This window comes from Symphalangus syndactylus, chromosome 24, assembly GCF_028878055.3.
Source record: "Symphalangus syndactylus isolate Jambi chromosome 24, NHGRI_mSymSyn1-v2.1_pri, whole genome shotgun sequence".
NCBI lineage: Eukaryota > Metazoa > Chordata > Mammalia > Primates > Hylobatidae > Symphalangus > Symphalangus syndactylus.
The window spans coordinates 69,179,773-69,197,374 of NC_072446.2; the positions used below are offsets into that span (position 1 = coordinate 69,179,773).

The 17,602-nt window shown below is 43.0% G+C and overlaps 1 protein-coding gene across 1 annotated transcript; it reads right to left on the bottom strand.

The window, feature by feature from the left end:
- Window positions 1–2,927: 2,927 nt before the first annotated feature.
- On the bottom strand, window positions 2,928–15,528 carry BMP2 (bone morphogenetic protein 2). The gene is made up of 3 exons (XM_055266130.2): window positions 14,330–15,528; window positions 12,746–13,098; window positions 2,928–4,986 (listed from the first exon to the last, which is right to left on the bottom strand). The coding sequence occupies exons 2-3, from the start codon at window positions 13,089–13,091 to the stop codon at window positions 4,142–4,144; spliced, it is 1,191 nt and encodes a 396-aa protein (XP_055122105.1). The 5' UTR covers window positions 13,092–13,098; window positions 14,330–15,528; the 3' UTR covers window positions 2,928–4,141.
- Window positions 15,529–17,602: the final 2,074 nt, after the last annotated feature.

Sequence of the window (17,602 nt, forward strand, 5' to 3'; positions counted from 1 at the left end):
AAGCATCATATTTAGTATAAACAAATGCTTCAAATGTATGACATCTATTTGCTGCCTTCAAAGGGAAAACTTTTAACTCAGACACTTGGCACTAAGATCACACAGGATCAGCTCAGTGGACTGACTTAAGTGTTAAACTTTTTTAAAGTACGTTTTTAAGGGCTTGCACCTGCTTCCCATCCACATAGATGTACTGACACGTATTTGACTAAACTAACTACATACATGCCCAAGCAAGCAAGCAGAGCAGATTTTACAAGATAAGCAACCAAGTGTTTTCATGTCTGAGGGTGGCTAGAACACAAAATTGCCAGTCATCTTGTGGGGGGAAAAATGCCTTTGAAAAAAAATATGTAGGGCATCATTTCAGATATGGTGAAAAGTATTAAGATGCCATCCTGTATACGGGTTTGGTTTCTGTTTTGTTTTTTTTTTTTTTCCTTTAAGTACTGCTTCTTAGAGAGGGGCCTAAACTTGGCCCAACTTCTGCAGTGACGACGAAGCTATTCATCATAGCCTTGGTACTCAATCTGTGGTCCTTTGGCCTGTAAGGGCTTCACCTGGGAGCTTGTTAGAAATGCAGGATCTCAGGCCCCACCCAGACTCACTGAAACAGAATCTCTAATAGAACATGATTCCCGGGGGTCTGTACACACATTAAAGTTTTATTCTCCTTACAGAATTCCTGGTAATTCGGATGCACATTAAAATTGAAGTTTTATTTAGAGCCTTGGTCCCCTAAGTTAGGTAGAAGTTTTGAAGTCTGCAAGGCAGGGAAATGGTCAGAAAATTCTGCCCTGGAGAATACCAAAAGGCTGTAATTTATGTCAGCCGGGTGGAGGAAAGAGGAAAAGCAATTTACCCAAGCTGAGCAGACCTGCGTCTTATCCCCCATTTCACCCTACCCGTTCCCTGCAAAAAATAAATACATAAATAAATAAATAAAACAGAAAAGAAATGGCACCAGGACATTCTTAAATTTTCTTGCCTTGTGAATCTATGCCACAATTACTATAGGCTTTAATTGCTCTTGACTGCAAGGCTATGTTCCTTTTGCCTTAGAACAGATAAGGAGGCTGTGGCACGTAAACATTCAGTGAATCTTAACATTAATATGCCAGTAGAATAGAAATATGCATTTTTGAAAGCCCTTTGAATTGTGCACATGATTTTCCCTCTCCAATAATAAATTGTGGGAAAAAAATATGGATTGCTTAGGTAATGTAGTGATTACATAGCTTTTATATAGATCAGGTTTACAGATTATCTCTCCATTCTTGACCTCTTAAGGTACAATTTAAAGCTGCGATTTAAGTAGAAATTATGAAAAGATGGAAGCACAGATAGATCTGTAATCTGCCCACACTCCCTCTTCCTAATTTTTGAAGGCGAATAATGAACATGGTAACCTGGACATGCCATACAGGTTAAAACCATGGCAGAGAGGCACATGCAGCCAAGCACAAAAACAGATGATCAGTTTAATCGATTTTGAAAGGTGGGCCCCTAAAAATTCAGAAATGACTATGTGTGGACTTTTTAAAGCCAACTCTGAAATGTTTCAAAGGATCCTATAGTATAGTGACTGAAATTAAAGACATTCAGTGTTATGTTCATTTTGACTCTTTATTCCTCGGAATGAAGAATGTGAGCTAAAATGTAACAATGTAGAATGTCTGTAAAAATATTGTTTCTCATGTGAGCTTCCAAGAGGGTCAGAGTGTCTAATTATAAAATCTCTGAAACTAGACTGAAAATGCCAGCATCTATACATATGTACTATATATTACACACATCTTTAGATGTATATTTATGTATTTTATGTTTTATATATTAAATATGCATATGCAAGATAACACATTTTAGTTGATATCATTGAAAACAGTTTTAACCAAGAATATTAGAACCAGTGAAGCAGAGAAATCAAAACGGTGGATGGAACTGCCAAAGGATGAAATTCTTGTGCTATACTCTCATGCTGTCATCTAGAGAATGTGAATATGAGAAAACATGGGTCATTAGTTTTAACGTGTTAAGACTGTGCAGTCTGTCCTTCATGTCCATGGCAATAGAGGATGAAGAACAGCTGGAGAACAAAACAGGACCCCAGTCCCCTTAGTTGGGTATAATCTAATGGTTCTCACCTAATCAAGAACAATAGAATTAGAGATAAAAAGAAGCTAAAAGATTTTAAAAATTAACCAGTATTAGTAAAAGGTAACTGTCACGCACATTTAAAGATAAGGTTTACGTAACCTCATAACCTCCGAGCTGTAACTAAGCTCATAGTCATCAAAAGTTAATTCCTAGGAAGAATTTGATTATAACAGTCTGTTCCATTATAAACACACTGTTTTTTAGCCAATTCCAAGGAGATTAGAAGTAGGTTTCACCAATCATGCATGGCAGGATCAGAGGGGATGCAAAGTCCTGGAAATTGACCTAAAATACTGCCAGTAAAACAGTGGGTAGTTGTGGGTGCCCTGCTCTTACGAACATCTGCTGAACCCTTCCTTGGGTCTGATTCTAACCCAGGGTACAGAAGCCCTGACACCCTGGTAAGTGTTCAATCTGAGCAGCCTAATTTGACTTCATTCTGTTTGGGCGTCAGTCCAACTGGCAGATGTTCTTATAGAAGCTGATCTCCGACACTTTCCCTTTCTAATTTTCTGGCACTGTTGCCTCTGTTGCATGGGCTATTATCTCTGAAACTTTATCTCGGGTTATCCAGGTTTTGCAGGCTTTAGTTTTCCCTTAAATCTTTCTGCCCCAAAGAAGTTCATTTGAAAAATACTAAATCACTGGTAACACCTCTGGTGCAAATACGACTTATCAAATAACTTGCCTGCAATTTTCCAGCCATTCATTACCTTTCCCCCACCCCCTCTAAAATATATAACTTCAGAAACAAAAATGCAAACACAAGGTCATCATTGTAAGCACTATACAAATGCACCATTTTCTCTTACAGGTTGGACTTTATAGAATGAAATGCCAGAGATTTGATATTTATTATCTGAAATAGGTTTAACATTTGGAGAAATGTGTTCAAACACACAACCTTGGAAAGAAAAGCAAGCTGATAGGTCAGAGAACAGAGGGTGGGCAGAAAACATGATGTGCATAATTTTGCTGCGTGTTGGGCAAAAAGTTAGAAAACTGGGTTCTTTGGAGAATAAAGAGCGCTCAGATGAGGTAAAGGTAAAACACAAATAAATTTCCAACTCTTGATGAGGGCCACGAGATATCAATTTTAAATATACATGACCACAATATCAATAATGAAGAAATCTTATGTTTTATTGAATACTTTGGCCAGATCAGCCCCTTTGAAGGGATCACTAATTTAGGAAAGAAGAACAACAAACCATCATTCACTTTCCTGCAGGTTCATCGTTTTCCTAATTATTTCTATTGATCCTGCTTTATTCTTTCTGTAAATTAAGGGGCAGGAGGAGAGTTTCTATAATAGATCAGCAATGTCTGGTTCTTATCCAAATATTCCACCTAATAAGGATGTAAATTCTCATGGATTGGACAACCGCTCTGCAACATTCCTGAGAATTGAATAATATAATAATCTTGAAAGTCAGCAGAGTGGATTATCCACTTTTTTTTTCTGGACTTGAACTTGTGAACTTAACAGTAGCGCTGCAAAAAAGCAAATGTGCTAAGCACTTTGCCAGAGTAACCTTCCATGTAGACTTTTCATCTTAAATACACACAACTGAAAACAACTACAATTTTTGGAAAATTATGTACAAACCCGATACTTCTTTTGATTACATATAAATACAAATTAGCTATTTTTTTCCTAAAAAGTGGTTATAATAGTAAATAAATACAAAATAAATCTGACCATTATACTTCATGTGCTGGGGTTGAACCCATATAAAATGTACAACTAAATACATTTTAAATCTTTAAGGAATAATTCTCTGATTAAAATATTTGTTTTCCCAACTTCTTTTCGTAGATATAAATATATTTTCAAAATAGCTGTTTTTTTTTTCCATTCCATTCCATAAATAAAGTCTTCATTGGGAAATATTAAAGTGTCAACTGGGGTGGGGTTTTTTTGTTTGTTTTTTCTTTTTTCTAAAATATATATATATATATTTATGTATTTAACTTTGCTGTACTAGCGACACCCACAACCCTCCACAACCATGTCCTGATAGTTCTTTAATACAACCTTTTCATTTTCGTCAAGGTACAGCATCGAGATAGCACTGAGTTCTGTCGGGACACAGCATGCCTTAGGAATCTTAGAGTTAACAGAGTTGACCAACGTCTGAACAATGGCATGATTAGTGGAGTTCAGATGATCAGCCAGAGGAAAAGGGCATTCTCCGTGGCAGTAAAAGGCGTGATACCCTGGGGGAGCCACAATCCAGTCATTCCACCCCACGTCACTGAAGTCCACGTACAAAGGGTGTCTCTTACAGCTGGACTTAAGGCGTTTCCGCTGTTTGTGTTTGGCTTGACGTTTTTCTCTTTTGTGGAGAGGATGCCCTTTTCCATCATGGCCAAAAGTTACTAGCAATGGCCTTATCTGTGACCAGCTGTGTTCATCTTGGTGCAAAGACCTGCTTATCCTAACATGTCTCTTGGAGACACCTTGTTTCTCCTCCAAGTGGGTCACTTCCACCACGAATCCATGGTTGGCATGTCCCTGTGCAGTCCACCGCATCACAGCGGGGGTGACATCAAAACTTTCCCACCTGCTTGCATTCTGATTCACCAACCTGGTGTCCAAAAGTCTGGTCACGGGGAATTTCAAGTTGGCTGTTGCAGGTTTTATGATTTCATAAATATTAATTCGGTGATGGAAACTGCTATTGTTTCCTAAAGCATCTTGCATCTGTTCTCGAAAAACCTGAAGCTCTGCTGAGGTGATAAACTCCTCCGTGGGGATAGAACTTAAATTAAAGAAGAATCTCCGGGTTGTTTTCCCACTCGTTTCTGGTAGTTCTTCCAAAGATTCTAATTTGATAGAGAAAAACAGGGGAGAAAAAAGAAAAGTCTTTCAGTAAGCCAAGTAATGACATTTGATTATCTATGAGAAGTTTTAAACCTCATCGTGGGATTTGATTTAACCCATGTAAAAGTAGGTAACCAGAAAATAAAAATTTCCTCTTTAATAAAAATGGAGCCTCCCTTCTCTCTGTTCTGTAAGTTCATGTCATCATGCATTGCATACCAGGAAACAACCTTTCATAATTCTTTGTTGTGTTTTTGATCTAATACATGAATACTGCTTCCAGGTGGCTATAATAATGGGGGAAATGGCGAAGCATTTCTTTGGAATTCCAGACTTTAGGGTAAAAAAAAAAAGTCAGCACTATAGTTAGTAGAGGTCTAATGAGTGAGGATTTGAGGAAATTATTGCATTTCTTTTTTAAAAAAGGCTTTAATGTCAATCCCTTAAGCAGTATTCTAAAACATTACTCTGCAATTTAGATGATTTACAAATCTCGATATACAGATTTCAGCTTCCTAATTAAAGACTATGAAACTCAACATCAACGATGACATTTTGCAAAGCACACCCTACTATTTTACTCAAAAGTCCAGAGACAAAGGCATTTACAGGGATCTACTTCTTTGGAAACGTATGGGTGGTACTAGGACACTGTAGTAATTAAGGCCAAACAATTTCAAGAGAAATAGCTTTCCCAACTGTTGTCTGTTCTCTCACCTCTTTATGACCTCAAATATCAAAATCTCATTTTAGATGCTTTTGGAAGAAAAATAAATGACCTGTCTTCTGTTTGCAATGCCTTTATAGTTTTGAAAGATAAACCATGTTAAAAAACCATGTACCTACCCAGTAATAGGCTGCAGGATGGACACAAAACCAAAAAAATTACAAAAACTTACCCAAATATGATCATGATCTCCATGACAAAAGGAACAGTCTCATCCTATTACAGAATAATCCTTCTATACCCACTATCATTATTTCAAAATAGCCATTTAAGTGGGCCATGCACAAAAGCTTTGTCTGATTTAAAATTTCTGAATTTCAATTTTTAAGAAGTATTGTTCTCCAAGCAAGTAATATATAACACAGCACCTTGAATGCTTGCAGTCTGCAAATCATCAAAGGTACAACATTATTATTAAACTGGTAGTATACACCATGAGAGTTTGAGACATTTTATTTTATTCTAACTTTACCACATCCTATCATTTCACTGCCAACAGAATTTGCCTGCCTCATTCAGAATTCCTACCCAAGTGCTAACAAAATCTATTTTGCCATCGTTCCGTGTTATCATAAGAAGAGACTATGTTTTTATTAATTTTACAGTTGTATTTCCCCTAAAGACAAATGGCTACAAGTTGTGCACTGAATCTAGATGCCTTAGCAAAGGAGAATCATGTCAGATCACTCACTCAAAGGATCTACCTGTGCAAGCCTTCATCATCAAAGCAACAGTCATTATGCAAGCTAAGTGGACACACCAAGTTCAATCAGGGCAGTTCATACCAAACTAATGCTTTAATGCAGTGCTTTTCAAACTTCAGCCTTCACATAAAACAGCTTGTACACCGTAAAGCTTCAGATGCAGGCTCTGATTCAGTAGGTCTGGGGAGATGCTTGAGATTCAGCATTTCTAGCAGCTCCTCAAGGAGGGGATTCTGGGAACTGTAAGACCACACTTGGAGTGTCAAGGTTTTGCAGCATGTTTTTCATATTCCAGTGTACATTGCCAGGAGTGCATTTTTAAAGTGCCTTTTTGTTAAATAATATAAAAATTAGTAGAAGAACCATTAGTGGTGGCAAAGGAGTAAGAGTTGAATGGGCCAGCTCTGGGTGGGCCCAGCCAGCGTTTCAGACCAGAAGGTTCTTCTTCTAAAGCTCTTCTACGTGGATATGGGGACTATCAGGCCAATAGAGTCCTTTAGGGTTCCCTTGTGCCTATTAATCCAAACCTCCGGGGAATACCTTTCAGGATCCATCCACATTCTAAACTCCACTGGAAGCTAATGGTACTTTAGGCCGGACACAATCATTAAAATTACCTTCTGACCATTTGAACCTGGGCTCTTCTCAGTGGCTCCCAACGAGTACCAAGGACTGTGTTTAGCCTGTTTTTCTCTCCTTCTCCTTGCAATTCAGATGTTTCTGCTGAAGTTAATTTTTCAGCAGAGAAGGTAAAAGTCAGCAACCTCAGATCCCAATGACACCAAAGCCAGACCAGCACCTGAGCTGCTGGCTTATCTGATAAGAATACATCTAAGAACATCCTCTTTCCTTTCAAAGGGGGGAAGCAAGGAAAATTATCTAGAGCACTCGCCAACTAGCTATATTAACAAAAGTGCCCACAGAAATCACAATTGCAAGAAAAACCCTAAATCCCAATCCATAAAGAAACATACATTCTCACACATTCTCTCTCTCACACACACGTACACACCCACATGGCCAGACGATGACAGTGAAGGGACAAGCTACAAGGCAAGATGAGGGACAGGTAAATGAAGTAAAGAAGATGGGTATAAAAAAAGGTATGAAATAGAATAATAACCTCCCAAAAAATTAAATGACAAGATTGAATCATATAAAATTGCCAGTATTTGACCAGAAACACAACAACAACAATTTCACGTGGTTCAAGGTCTCAGTGGAAGTAGGTAGCCTTAGCAAAGGAGAATCACTTAGTGGCCTTAAGAAAGGAGAAAAAATAAACGAGCAAATAATAATAGGTGATATGAAGATCTTTCTCTGACCTTCCCACTGCACCTCAGTGAATCTGTTTCTTGAAAGATCCCATCCTCGATACAAAAGCATCCATTGCAACACCCCTGGTTGCAGAAACAGGTCACAGAGGTAAGTTAGACGTTCACAGAAACCCTCAAACCCAGGAAAGTAACCGGCCGAGGTTAGGGAATATACGCTCATTTTCTTTAATCTGCCAGGGAAGAGTACGAATCTTTTCTTAAGGGTACAAAAATTAAAACCTATTTGAAATAAAGTAAATTAAATAAACAAACCTTCTATAAATTATCACAGCAACCCTGAGGATGCCAAAAATATATGGATCCTCAAGTAATGTATGCTTTTTTGGACACTTATACAATTGCTAGTTTTGTGTAAATATCCTTTCCTGAATAAGCTGAAGTTCTTAAGGGATTTGAGGATTACGACCTATCTTTGACCCGGGTTTGTGAGCTCCTCAGTTCTTAACCAAATGGATGGAGCTATGGCTGCAAAAATGTGGGAAAGTGAAGAAAAATAAGACAACAATGATATTTGACCTTTTCTCCAAAAGTGAAGTCCTAATTTAACAATCTATACTGTATCAATCATTCCTCTACCTTAAAATAATTCAAAAGACTGAGCTGAATTCTGTCAGCCTAGGTCCACTCTGGCCTCCTTTTCCCTAGAGAAGGGAAGGCTATAACATTAACAAAAGTCATAATGATAATGATAGCTGAATGCTTTTTTTGAGTGTAATGTGGCACTATCAGCTTTATATGAATTATCTCACAACAAACTAATTAGAGGAAAACTATCATTGTCTCCATTTTGTAAATGAAACAGTTGGAGTTCAGAGAGGTTACGAAACTTTCCTAAGGTCACAGAGCTAGCAAATTAAAAGTAGATATATGTAACTGAATCTACTGCAGTTCTCAGGTTTCTTGTCTTTTGTTTTGTTTTGTTTTTTGTTTTTGTGAGACAGAGTCTCACTCTGTTGCCCAGGCTGGAGTGCAGTGGCACAGTCTCGGTTCACAGCAGCCTCTACCTCCCAGGTTCAAGCAGTCCTCCCACCTCAGCCTCCCAATTAGCTCGGATTACAGGCATGGGCCGTCATACCTGGCTATTTTTTTATATTTTAGTAGAGATGTGGTTTCGCCATGTTGGCCAGGCTGGTCTGGAACTCCTGACATCAAGTGATTCACCCACCTAAGCCTCCCAAAGTGCTGGGATTACAGGTATTAGCCACCATGCCCAGCCAGTTCCCAAATTTCTGGCTACTAGATGGCACTACCTAACATACACGAGGACTCAAAAACTTAAGCAAAAGTCAAAACCATTAGGGGCACATTTATATTTAGTACAATGATAACATTGGGTGAGTTCTGTCCCAACTAAATGAACAGAAATATATGACTTAGGTATGATGGACAGAACAGACAGAAATGAGCAGAAAAGTGACGGGGCCCACTAGAACGTGTCTATTTTATATGGAGCCACTGCTATTTTGTGGCTGCCCTTTTGTTCTAAATAAAGTATGGTAAGTTTTATCAAAAAAGTAAGTTACCATTATGCTTTGAGGATTTTAAAACACACTTTGGGCTAAAAAATCTCCAGTAAAACAGCAACAACAACAACAACACCTGGGGATATGCTGGCAAATCAGTAAGGCTGGAAGTCACTGCCCTAACACAAAATGAAAGAGGCTGAGTACAATATAAGATTTTCCAGATAATAAAATAACAGACAACTGATCAAGGAGAAAAAAATATCAAATACAAAAGGTTAAAAATAGTCCATTTTAAAAAAATACAACAAGAGAATGGCAAATAAAGGAACAGAGCATGGTTGTCATCAACAACCCTGATTTGGCCTCTGCCCACCCTTAACACCAACACCTTTGGAATGATGAAGTATTCTCTTACTGTCTCAGTGAAAATACACAAAGGGCAAGTCTAAGAAGACAAAATAGTTCACTGCAAAGGGATCAAGAGAAATTTAGGGGAACCTAAATTTCCATTCCACTGAAAAAGAGGTGGAATGGAAAATGTCAGTGCCAAGGAAGTATCATTGGACACCAAAGCCTCAATCTCAACAACCACTTCCAAATAGAGTAACTTTCCTACTTAATGTGGCCTCTGTAATGACAATGAAATACCTGGGGCCGCTAGGGAACCATTCCAGGTAAGTATTGGTTGTGGTGGATCTATGTGTCCAAATCTGTTGTTTGCACCGGGAATTTGTGCCACAAAGTCTCTAATGCAGGGCAATAGTTTTCTTGAACTTTTCTATTATATGGATATTTTCATAATAATGACATTTGTGGAAAGAGGGTTAATCTCTATTTGAAAGCTTCAGTCATAGAGGCAAATAATCCAGTTATTTCATGTAAAAAGAAGATTGCGTCCTTCAGAGTGAGGAGAACAAGCACCTGGTCTTTCTCTATTCCCATCTGACAAAAACGCATAAAGACTTTTTGGAGGGCCAGTGCAGTCAACCAGTTTCAATGTGTTTCCAACTACAGCAATACACAAAACACTCTTTCCACTTGCAGAACTGACTTTTCTATGTTCAATGGCAGTTGCCAAAGGCCTATGTAGCTGAAGCACTTTTTAATGATCTTGAAAACAGTAACATTTTAGCAAAGCTGATATTCTCCCAAATAAAAGCCATTGGAGAAAGGACTAGACAAAATTCAACAGGAAAAATACAACTGATAATTCTGTCTCAGATCCCCTATGATATGGTCGCATAATACTCATATTGGTTGAAAGAATCCTATCATGATATCTCGTCGAGTAATTCCACCAAACCATTCGCTCATACCCACAAAGAAAACCCAACAGGTAATTCTTATGATTGGGTCTTTATGGTCTTTTTTCAAATAAATGCTCATTAATGCTGTAGAAACTAAATTCTGTTCTTGAGCCAGCAATCTTCATCACATGGTTTACCAAAAATTTTTTTTGTGGCATGCATGGCACAAGGATGTTTATCAAAAGCAAATCCTGGGTGTATACAACAATGACTAGTCTTGAAAAAAGTGCTATATCCATCCAGATTAAGGATGATATATTAGTCATAATGAGACAAGAAATGGATTAGTTGAAATTTGGGGCAAAATTACATAGCTTTTCTCCATTATCTAACTGCATTAAGACCTGAAGTTATACAAGTTGATTTTAATCAAGTTGGTAACTTCTGTACTGTTTATCAGGTAACATTTACACTCACAAAGATATAAATTCTGATTTTATAAACTCGAGCATGCTTTTTAAGTTAAAATAACACAGTTGAATAATGCGTAGCCTGTTTAGTTTTGATCAAACCACTTCTAGATGAATGATGAGAATATGCAGACATCACTGATAAAATCCTCACACAATGTAATGTTTTAGGTGTTAACTAACTTAAATGGTCTTCCTTTTAGGTGGTAACAGAGACACAGCATCTTCCTGGCCTTAAAAATAAAGTTAAGAGCTTCCATGCTAAATTTCCAGAAGAGGCGTCTAAAACAGTTGTTCTTATTACATTTCTATACAAAAAAAAAAGTATTCTAATCAGCATTACCTGGGAATGATTAGCTGGATCTATAATCATTTCAGGGTTAAGATGGCAGAATGTACACATACACACAAATTTTACATATGACAACAGGTGATTTCTGCTTTTATTGGATGAATTCTGAAAGAGTGGAGTGAGATCTTACTGCCTTTCGAATCTGATTTCTGCGCAGAGAGCACCTCACTTAGAAACATGCTTGTAATTGAACTGATGATCAATTCAGTGTCCCCGTCGTAATGTGTAACTGCCTCAATGATAACGTATCTTCTGCTATGTGGCCTGCCTTTGGGACTTATTCCCATTACCAACAGATATTCTCACAAGTATAAGTCACCCTTCACACTGGGAGAAAACATCTGGCTGTGCCATTTCTGATTAGTCTATTATCAGTGTAAATTTCCCACTTGAAATTTACCATCTAAGCAGGGAAAGGCAAGAAAGAGAACTTCACTCCCAACTCCTCAAATATCCTTCAAGTGGTTGCTCTGTGATATACAATTTTGTACTCTTTTCTAGGAATTGAAGAAACCCATGCTCTATTTTAAATGTATTAAGCCAAAGAAGCATTTAAGAGTGTAGAAAAGGAATTGAAGTGGAACATATTTTTGACTAATTGCTCTAAGAACTTAGGTACAGCAGATCTCAATAGCTGCTGTAAGACATTTCCAGTCCACTAAATGCCCTTCTGATGAAACAAGCAGAAATATCCCACCTTAGAAAAACCACATGTAGTATCATAAAAGAAAAAAAAAAAATCCACATTTCAGTGCACATGAAAAAAAACAGGCAGCTGCTACAAACGCTTTCGTCTGAAGGCTCGCCTTGTGTCTACTCAGAGCCTATCTCAGATTTAAGCACAGGACAAGAAAGTCATTGTGGAAACAATAAGATTGATTGTAGAATTGATCTCCCACGGGGATTAGATTGGGATTCAAAATCTTCCAAACCAGGCCCAGATCAACTATAAATTAGAAAGACTTTGGGGTCCTGGGCTTTGATTTGTCAATACCATCTCTGAAAACTCTGCCCTTGGCTCTGTCTACCCTCAAACCTTGGCTTAAGCAGCAGATTTATAGAGCAAAAGCTTCCAAACAGACTTAAAGAAATCTCAGTCTGCCTCCCTTTTTCTCCTTTTCCCTCTGTGGAATTCTTGCACGTTTAGCTGACTAGGGGCATGCCTTTTGCCCTCATCTTCCCCATCACTTGATTTCTCTCCAATTCTTCCGGGAGGAGTAGCTCTTCTGGCTGCAAGCCAGGAAGAGGGTGCGGAGTTACTAAAGGGGAATCCCTGGCTCCCCCACCACACAAGCAGTGAGTTTAAAATCAGATTCAGAAACGACAGCACAGAAGCAAGAGTGGAAACGTCCGCTGGTGCCCTGGCCAAGCTGCCTCTACAGGGACGGCTGCAGTCTGCCCACGGTGGAGGGCTCTGCAGGGTGACTCCCCGCCCCCACGCCCTGCTCCACGCCTCACCTTCATGGTGGAAGCTGCGCACAGTGTTGGCTCGGCTGGCCGCCCTCTCCAAGCGGTGGTCCGGGGCGGGTGAGCCCGGCTGACCCGAGTGCCTGCGATACAGCTCCAGCATGTAGGGGGGCACCACGGCGTCCCTGCTGGGGGTGGGTCTCTGTTTCAGGCCGAACATGCTGAGCAGCCGCAACTCGAACTCGCTCAGGACCTCGTCAGAGGGCTGGGATGAGGGGCGGCCCGACGACGACGCCGCGAACTTCCTGCGGCCCAGCTCCGGAACGAGGCCAGCCGCGCCGCCCAGGAGGACCTGGGGAAGCAGCAACGCTAGAAGACAGCGGGTCCCGGCCACCATGGTCGACCTGCGGACAGGACCGACGTGAGTCACCCGAGTTCCCCGCCCAGTCCTCCCCCCTCGCGCCCCCGCGGCCCGGGCTCCCATTTGGCTGGCGTGCCTCCTCCAGGATGCCCTCCTGGCTTGGCACACTCACGAGTCTAGGTGAGACTGCCCGAAGCTCAAATGTTTGGGATAATGAAGGGTCCCAGGTTCCAGAACCAGCTGATTTATCGCTCCCATCCAACGCTTAACTCGTCTGACATCAGATTTGGGGTTTGCCCTCCCCCCCAACCAAACCAGCGCCAATGACTGTCACTTTTTTGTGTGTGACAACAGCGCTGACAGCCAATGCCGGGAACCTGGGAAAACCACCGCTTGATCTGACACCCTGTGTCCCCTATACAAACCCGAATGCAGAGTGCTGAGCGCTCTCTGGCATATAAACACACATAAATGGTGCATGTGACTTCCTTAGAGGCACTGTATAGAACTTCCTGACACACACACACACACACACACACCCTTATAGCTTCCAGACCCTGTAACCTCAAGGCCACAACTTCTGAAGCCACTTACAACTTGCGTCCCAGACCCCTACCCTCAGGGGTGTCTGGAGAGGCAACTCCATCCTGCATCCCCATAGTACACTCAAGATACACATGTATCTTCCTGGGATTACGTAAATGGTGAACATCTATTAATGCACGTGTCAGCTGTTAAAAACACAGTACCAAGTGATCCTTCAGTACTGACCCCTCGCATTTCTGGAAACAAGTAGGGAGAACCCCAAACTCCTAGTACTTTTCTAAATGGGACATGGGTCTGAGCAAAGAAACCAAGTCTCCCGGAAACACTTTAAGATGGGAGATCACCATGGCAGGGCGGACAGGTTCTCAGCTAACGGGTGAAACCCAGGGGCTACCCTCTCAAAGGGATTTCTTTGACCCCCCAAAAAATTTTTTTTTAATTAAAAACAAAATAAATAAATAAAACACCTCATCTAAGTGTTAACAGCTCCAAAAGTATTCCAGGGAGAGGGGAAGAAAGAGGGGTGGAAGAGTGCGGGCCGGGAGGGTGAGGCTTATGGTCGCCCGGGGCAGCTGGAAGGGGGCACCCCTGCAGGGCTCCGTTGCACGTGGACTGGGGAGGGGTCTGTTTACTTCTGGCCTGGACGTAAGGAAGGGCTCTGCCGCAGTGGCTGCCCAAATCCCCCTCCCACCCACCACCCACCCCGGCCCCCGGCCCGCGTCCTCTACCTTTAGGAGACCGCAGTCCGTCTAAGAAGCACGCGGGGACACGTCCATTGAAAGAGCGTCCACATGGAAAAACTCTGGTCAAAGGACCTGGCGCAAGGACCGAATGTCCGTTCCTTTTCTTTGCCTCCTCCTTCTCCCGGGTGCCGGCCGCGCAGTCTCTCTTTTCACGCTGGGAACAGCGTCTCAGTGTCGGGCAAGGCCGAGGAGTGGAGGGGCGGTGGGGCTCGGAGGTGGCGAAGCAGGCTCCGCTGGGGTAAAGGCACCGGCGCAAAGTGGGGTGCGCAAGTTATTCTCCCTGCAAGTTCAAGAAGTCCCCAGCCAAGTGCTGACACACAACAACAGCGAGCAGGGGGAGGAGTGCGGGGCAGGGGAAGGAAGGGAGAAAGGAGAGGCTGGTGCTCTATAGTCCTCCTTAGGAACCAGCGCCCGAGGGACGCGTGGCCCCGCGCGGGGCCGGCTCCGGGACTCGGGGGTCGAGGGTCGGGCGCTCTGCGCTAGCTGCGCCGCGGCCCATGGCTCGGGGCAGCCATCCTGGGCGACGCCGGGTCCGGGGAAGGGCACGGCGGCGATCTCGGTGCCAGGCGAGTTGCCCCCCCGCATCACTCTGCCTTACTCCAGTGCACCCCCATTCGCGCTCGCCAGTTGAAAGCACCGCGGCTCTGGCGCCCTGTCGTCCTCGGGCGCATTCTCCGGCGAGTCGAGCCGAGTCCCGGGCCGCCGAGGCGGGTGGCTGTGCTCTCCCCTCGCTCTCCTAGCCCTGGGGCCAAGTGCCCTTTGTGGCCAGCCTGGGGTCCGATCACACCTCGGCCGGCGCGCCCCAGGCCCCCGATCTCCTGCAGTAGTAGGTGCTCGGCATCGCGGCGCTAGGGATCGGCGCCGGAGTCCCCGGCGCTCTGCGCGCCCGTCCGCGGCTCTGGCGCAGCCACCCCGGGCAGCAGAGGCCACGGCGCTGAGGCGCGCTCTGCCGGGTGCTCCAGCCCGCGCGGGGTCTGCGGCGCGCGGGTGCCTCGCGGTCCCCGGTGATCCACTCGGCGCTGGCCCCGAGAACGTTCGGGTAGCCGGCGGAGGCTGTGGCGGCAGATGTGTGGCGGCGGCTGCCAGTCCCCGGCGGGGTGTGGGAAGCAGAGCGACTAGCGCAGCGCGAGCCGGGCGCAGCGCGGCGGGGCGAGGACTCCGGCGGCGACGGCGGCGGCGGCGGCGCCGTGGCGCGGCGCTCGCGGCTTTTAAAGGGGACGCCGCCTGCCGGCTCCCTCCCGGCCGCGGCCGAACACCTCCCCCTTCGCGGCGCGGCTCGCCGGGGATCCCCGAGCGGGCGGGAGCTGCGTGCAGGGGTGTGGACGGCGCGCCCGGGCAGCCGCGGCGGGGTGGGGCGGAGGGCGGAGGGCGGGGGCGCGCGGCCGCCAAGGGGGACGCTCGCGCCTCCACTCCCTGCTCTCAAAGGAGAGATCAGCCGGCGCGCCGGACCCTCGCGGGGACTCTAGAGGCGAAATCCAGGACAAATGCAGGGTCAGGGTCTGGCCTCTTATTTCCCCGCTGGGCCCGTTATTCAACTTTCAGTTTGAAGTTTTTCGGTAATATACGATTTCAAAAAACAAAACAAAACACCTCAATTACAGCGCATTTGGGCATAGCATAGACGTGGGATCCACGCTTCTGTTTCCCCGGAATAGGAGGAAAATTAAAAGAAAACAGCAGGCTGGAAATTGAGTGTTTTTAAACATTAATACATAGAGAAGTATGTATTTACATATGTAAATGCATGTGTACAAATTTCCTTTTACATAAATATTTGTATGCATTTATTTTCATATCCATACGCATGTAAATTTATAGCTATATAAATATATCCAATATACAAAAATATGTGCATATATTTCTATAAATATATTCATGTATGAGAATATATGCAACCGAAGGCCCACATTTCGGTAAATATATGTCTATGTATGTGACATGGATGTCATCCTGCTTTATGTGACATGTGTGTAACATAGACTGTGTGTGGCAGCCTGAGCGATGGATGGGAGGGATTTGATTTCTTTTTATGGTACAATCACTTTGTGCCTTGTGATATTTATCTCACCCAGCTCAGAGGCAGGCGATTAGCAGCTCAGAGGAAGGTAAAATAACGCACTGTGTGAACCAAGCATACAAGACAATTCCAGTTTGGGACCTTGGAACCTTCTACTCCACCCTCTTCCACCAGGCCCCCAAGAAGTAGGGCTGTGACACGTGGCCAAGTCACTCCTCAGCTGAATATTAACTCAAGTCATTCCTCAGCCGAAATATTCCTCAGAGCTGCTGCACGATGAGTCTGGGGCCAAGGCTTTCTGCCCTTCCCAGGATTCCAGGAGCCCCCATTCACAGCACCTCGGACTTGCCCAAATGATCCCCAAAACCAAGGGCCGACAATTTTTGGAGAAGGCCAGGTTTTGCTTTCCCAGAGCTATCGGGCCTTCGAAACAGAGAAAAAAGTCAGAAGCAGGAGCTGGTAATAAAACTATTATCCATGTGTATTATTTTTTCGGTAGGGGAGCTAAAATAATACTAGGTTCCGCTCACGTAAATCGGATTAGCAACCCACAGAGGCGAATTAGGCACTTGCTGTTTCTAAAGGTATAAAGGTCAAATAAGGTATTTTGGAGGAAGCCTGACTACCAGGAAAATAAAAGGGGGTTGGGGGAATTATTCAGGAACATGCTACTTTATTTCCTAAAAAAAAAAAAAAAAAAGGTGCTATAGAAGTTGATTGTTACTCAGAGTCATTGGACTGCAAACAGGTAGGCAATAAAACATAACCTACTCATAGACACAGGGCTTCTGAAATTATTTCCTTTCCTATCAAGTTTAGTTGAGAAATTAACAATTGTTTCTCTCATTACTTAGATTTCAAAAACAAAACAAAACAAAACTTCAATGAGATTTAAGTAGCTTTTAAAGAGGAGGAATAGTTGATAACTATTGGATGCACCCGAAGAAAAAATAAAAAATAAATATCCTGTGATGACATCAAGGATGTCTTGCAGCTTTAGAACTTCATAACTTGATAAGTGGAAACCTTGTCAGTTTGGAATCTGAGGGAAAATGGGTACTTCTGAACACTGTTTCATGTTAGTGTTGCCCATTGCAGAATCTCTTTTATGTAGGGTGTCTGATTTCTGAGGAACTACTGAATGCTTGTCCCAAGCACAACTTACATAAATTTTGGCCCTATTTTTTTTTAGAGATGGCTGCCCTCTTGTGGTGGAAATGAGTTCGAACGCTTGAAAGAAA

Excerpts from the sequence above, each read along its gene's own strand:
- BMP2 (XM_055266130.2), bottom strand. The coding sequence starts at position 13,091 with ATGGTGGCCGGGACCCGCTGTCTTCTAGCGTTGCTGCTTCCCCAGGTC. Across the intron at positions 4,987-12,745 it reads GCGCAGCTTCCACCATGAAG|AATCTTTGGAAGAACTACCA; the intron begins GTGAGGCGTGGA and ends CTATCAAATTAG.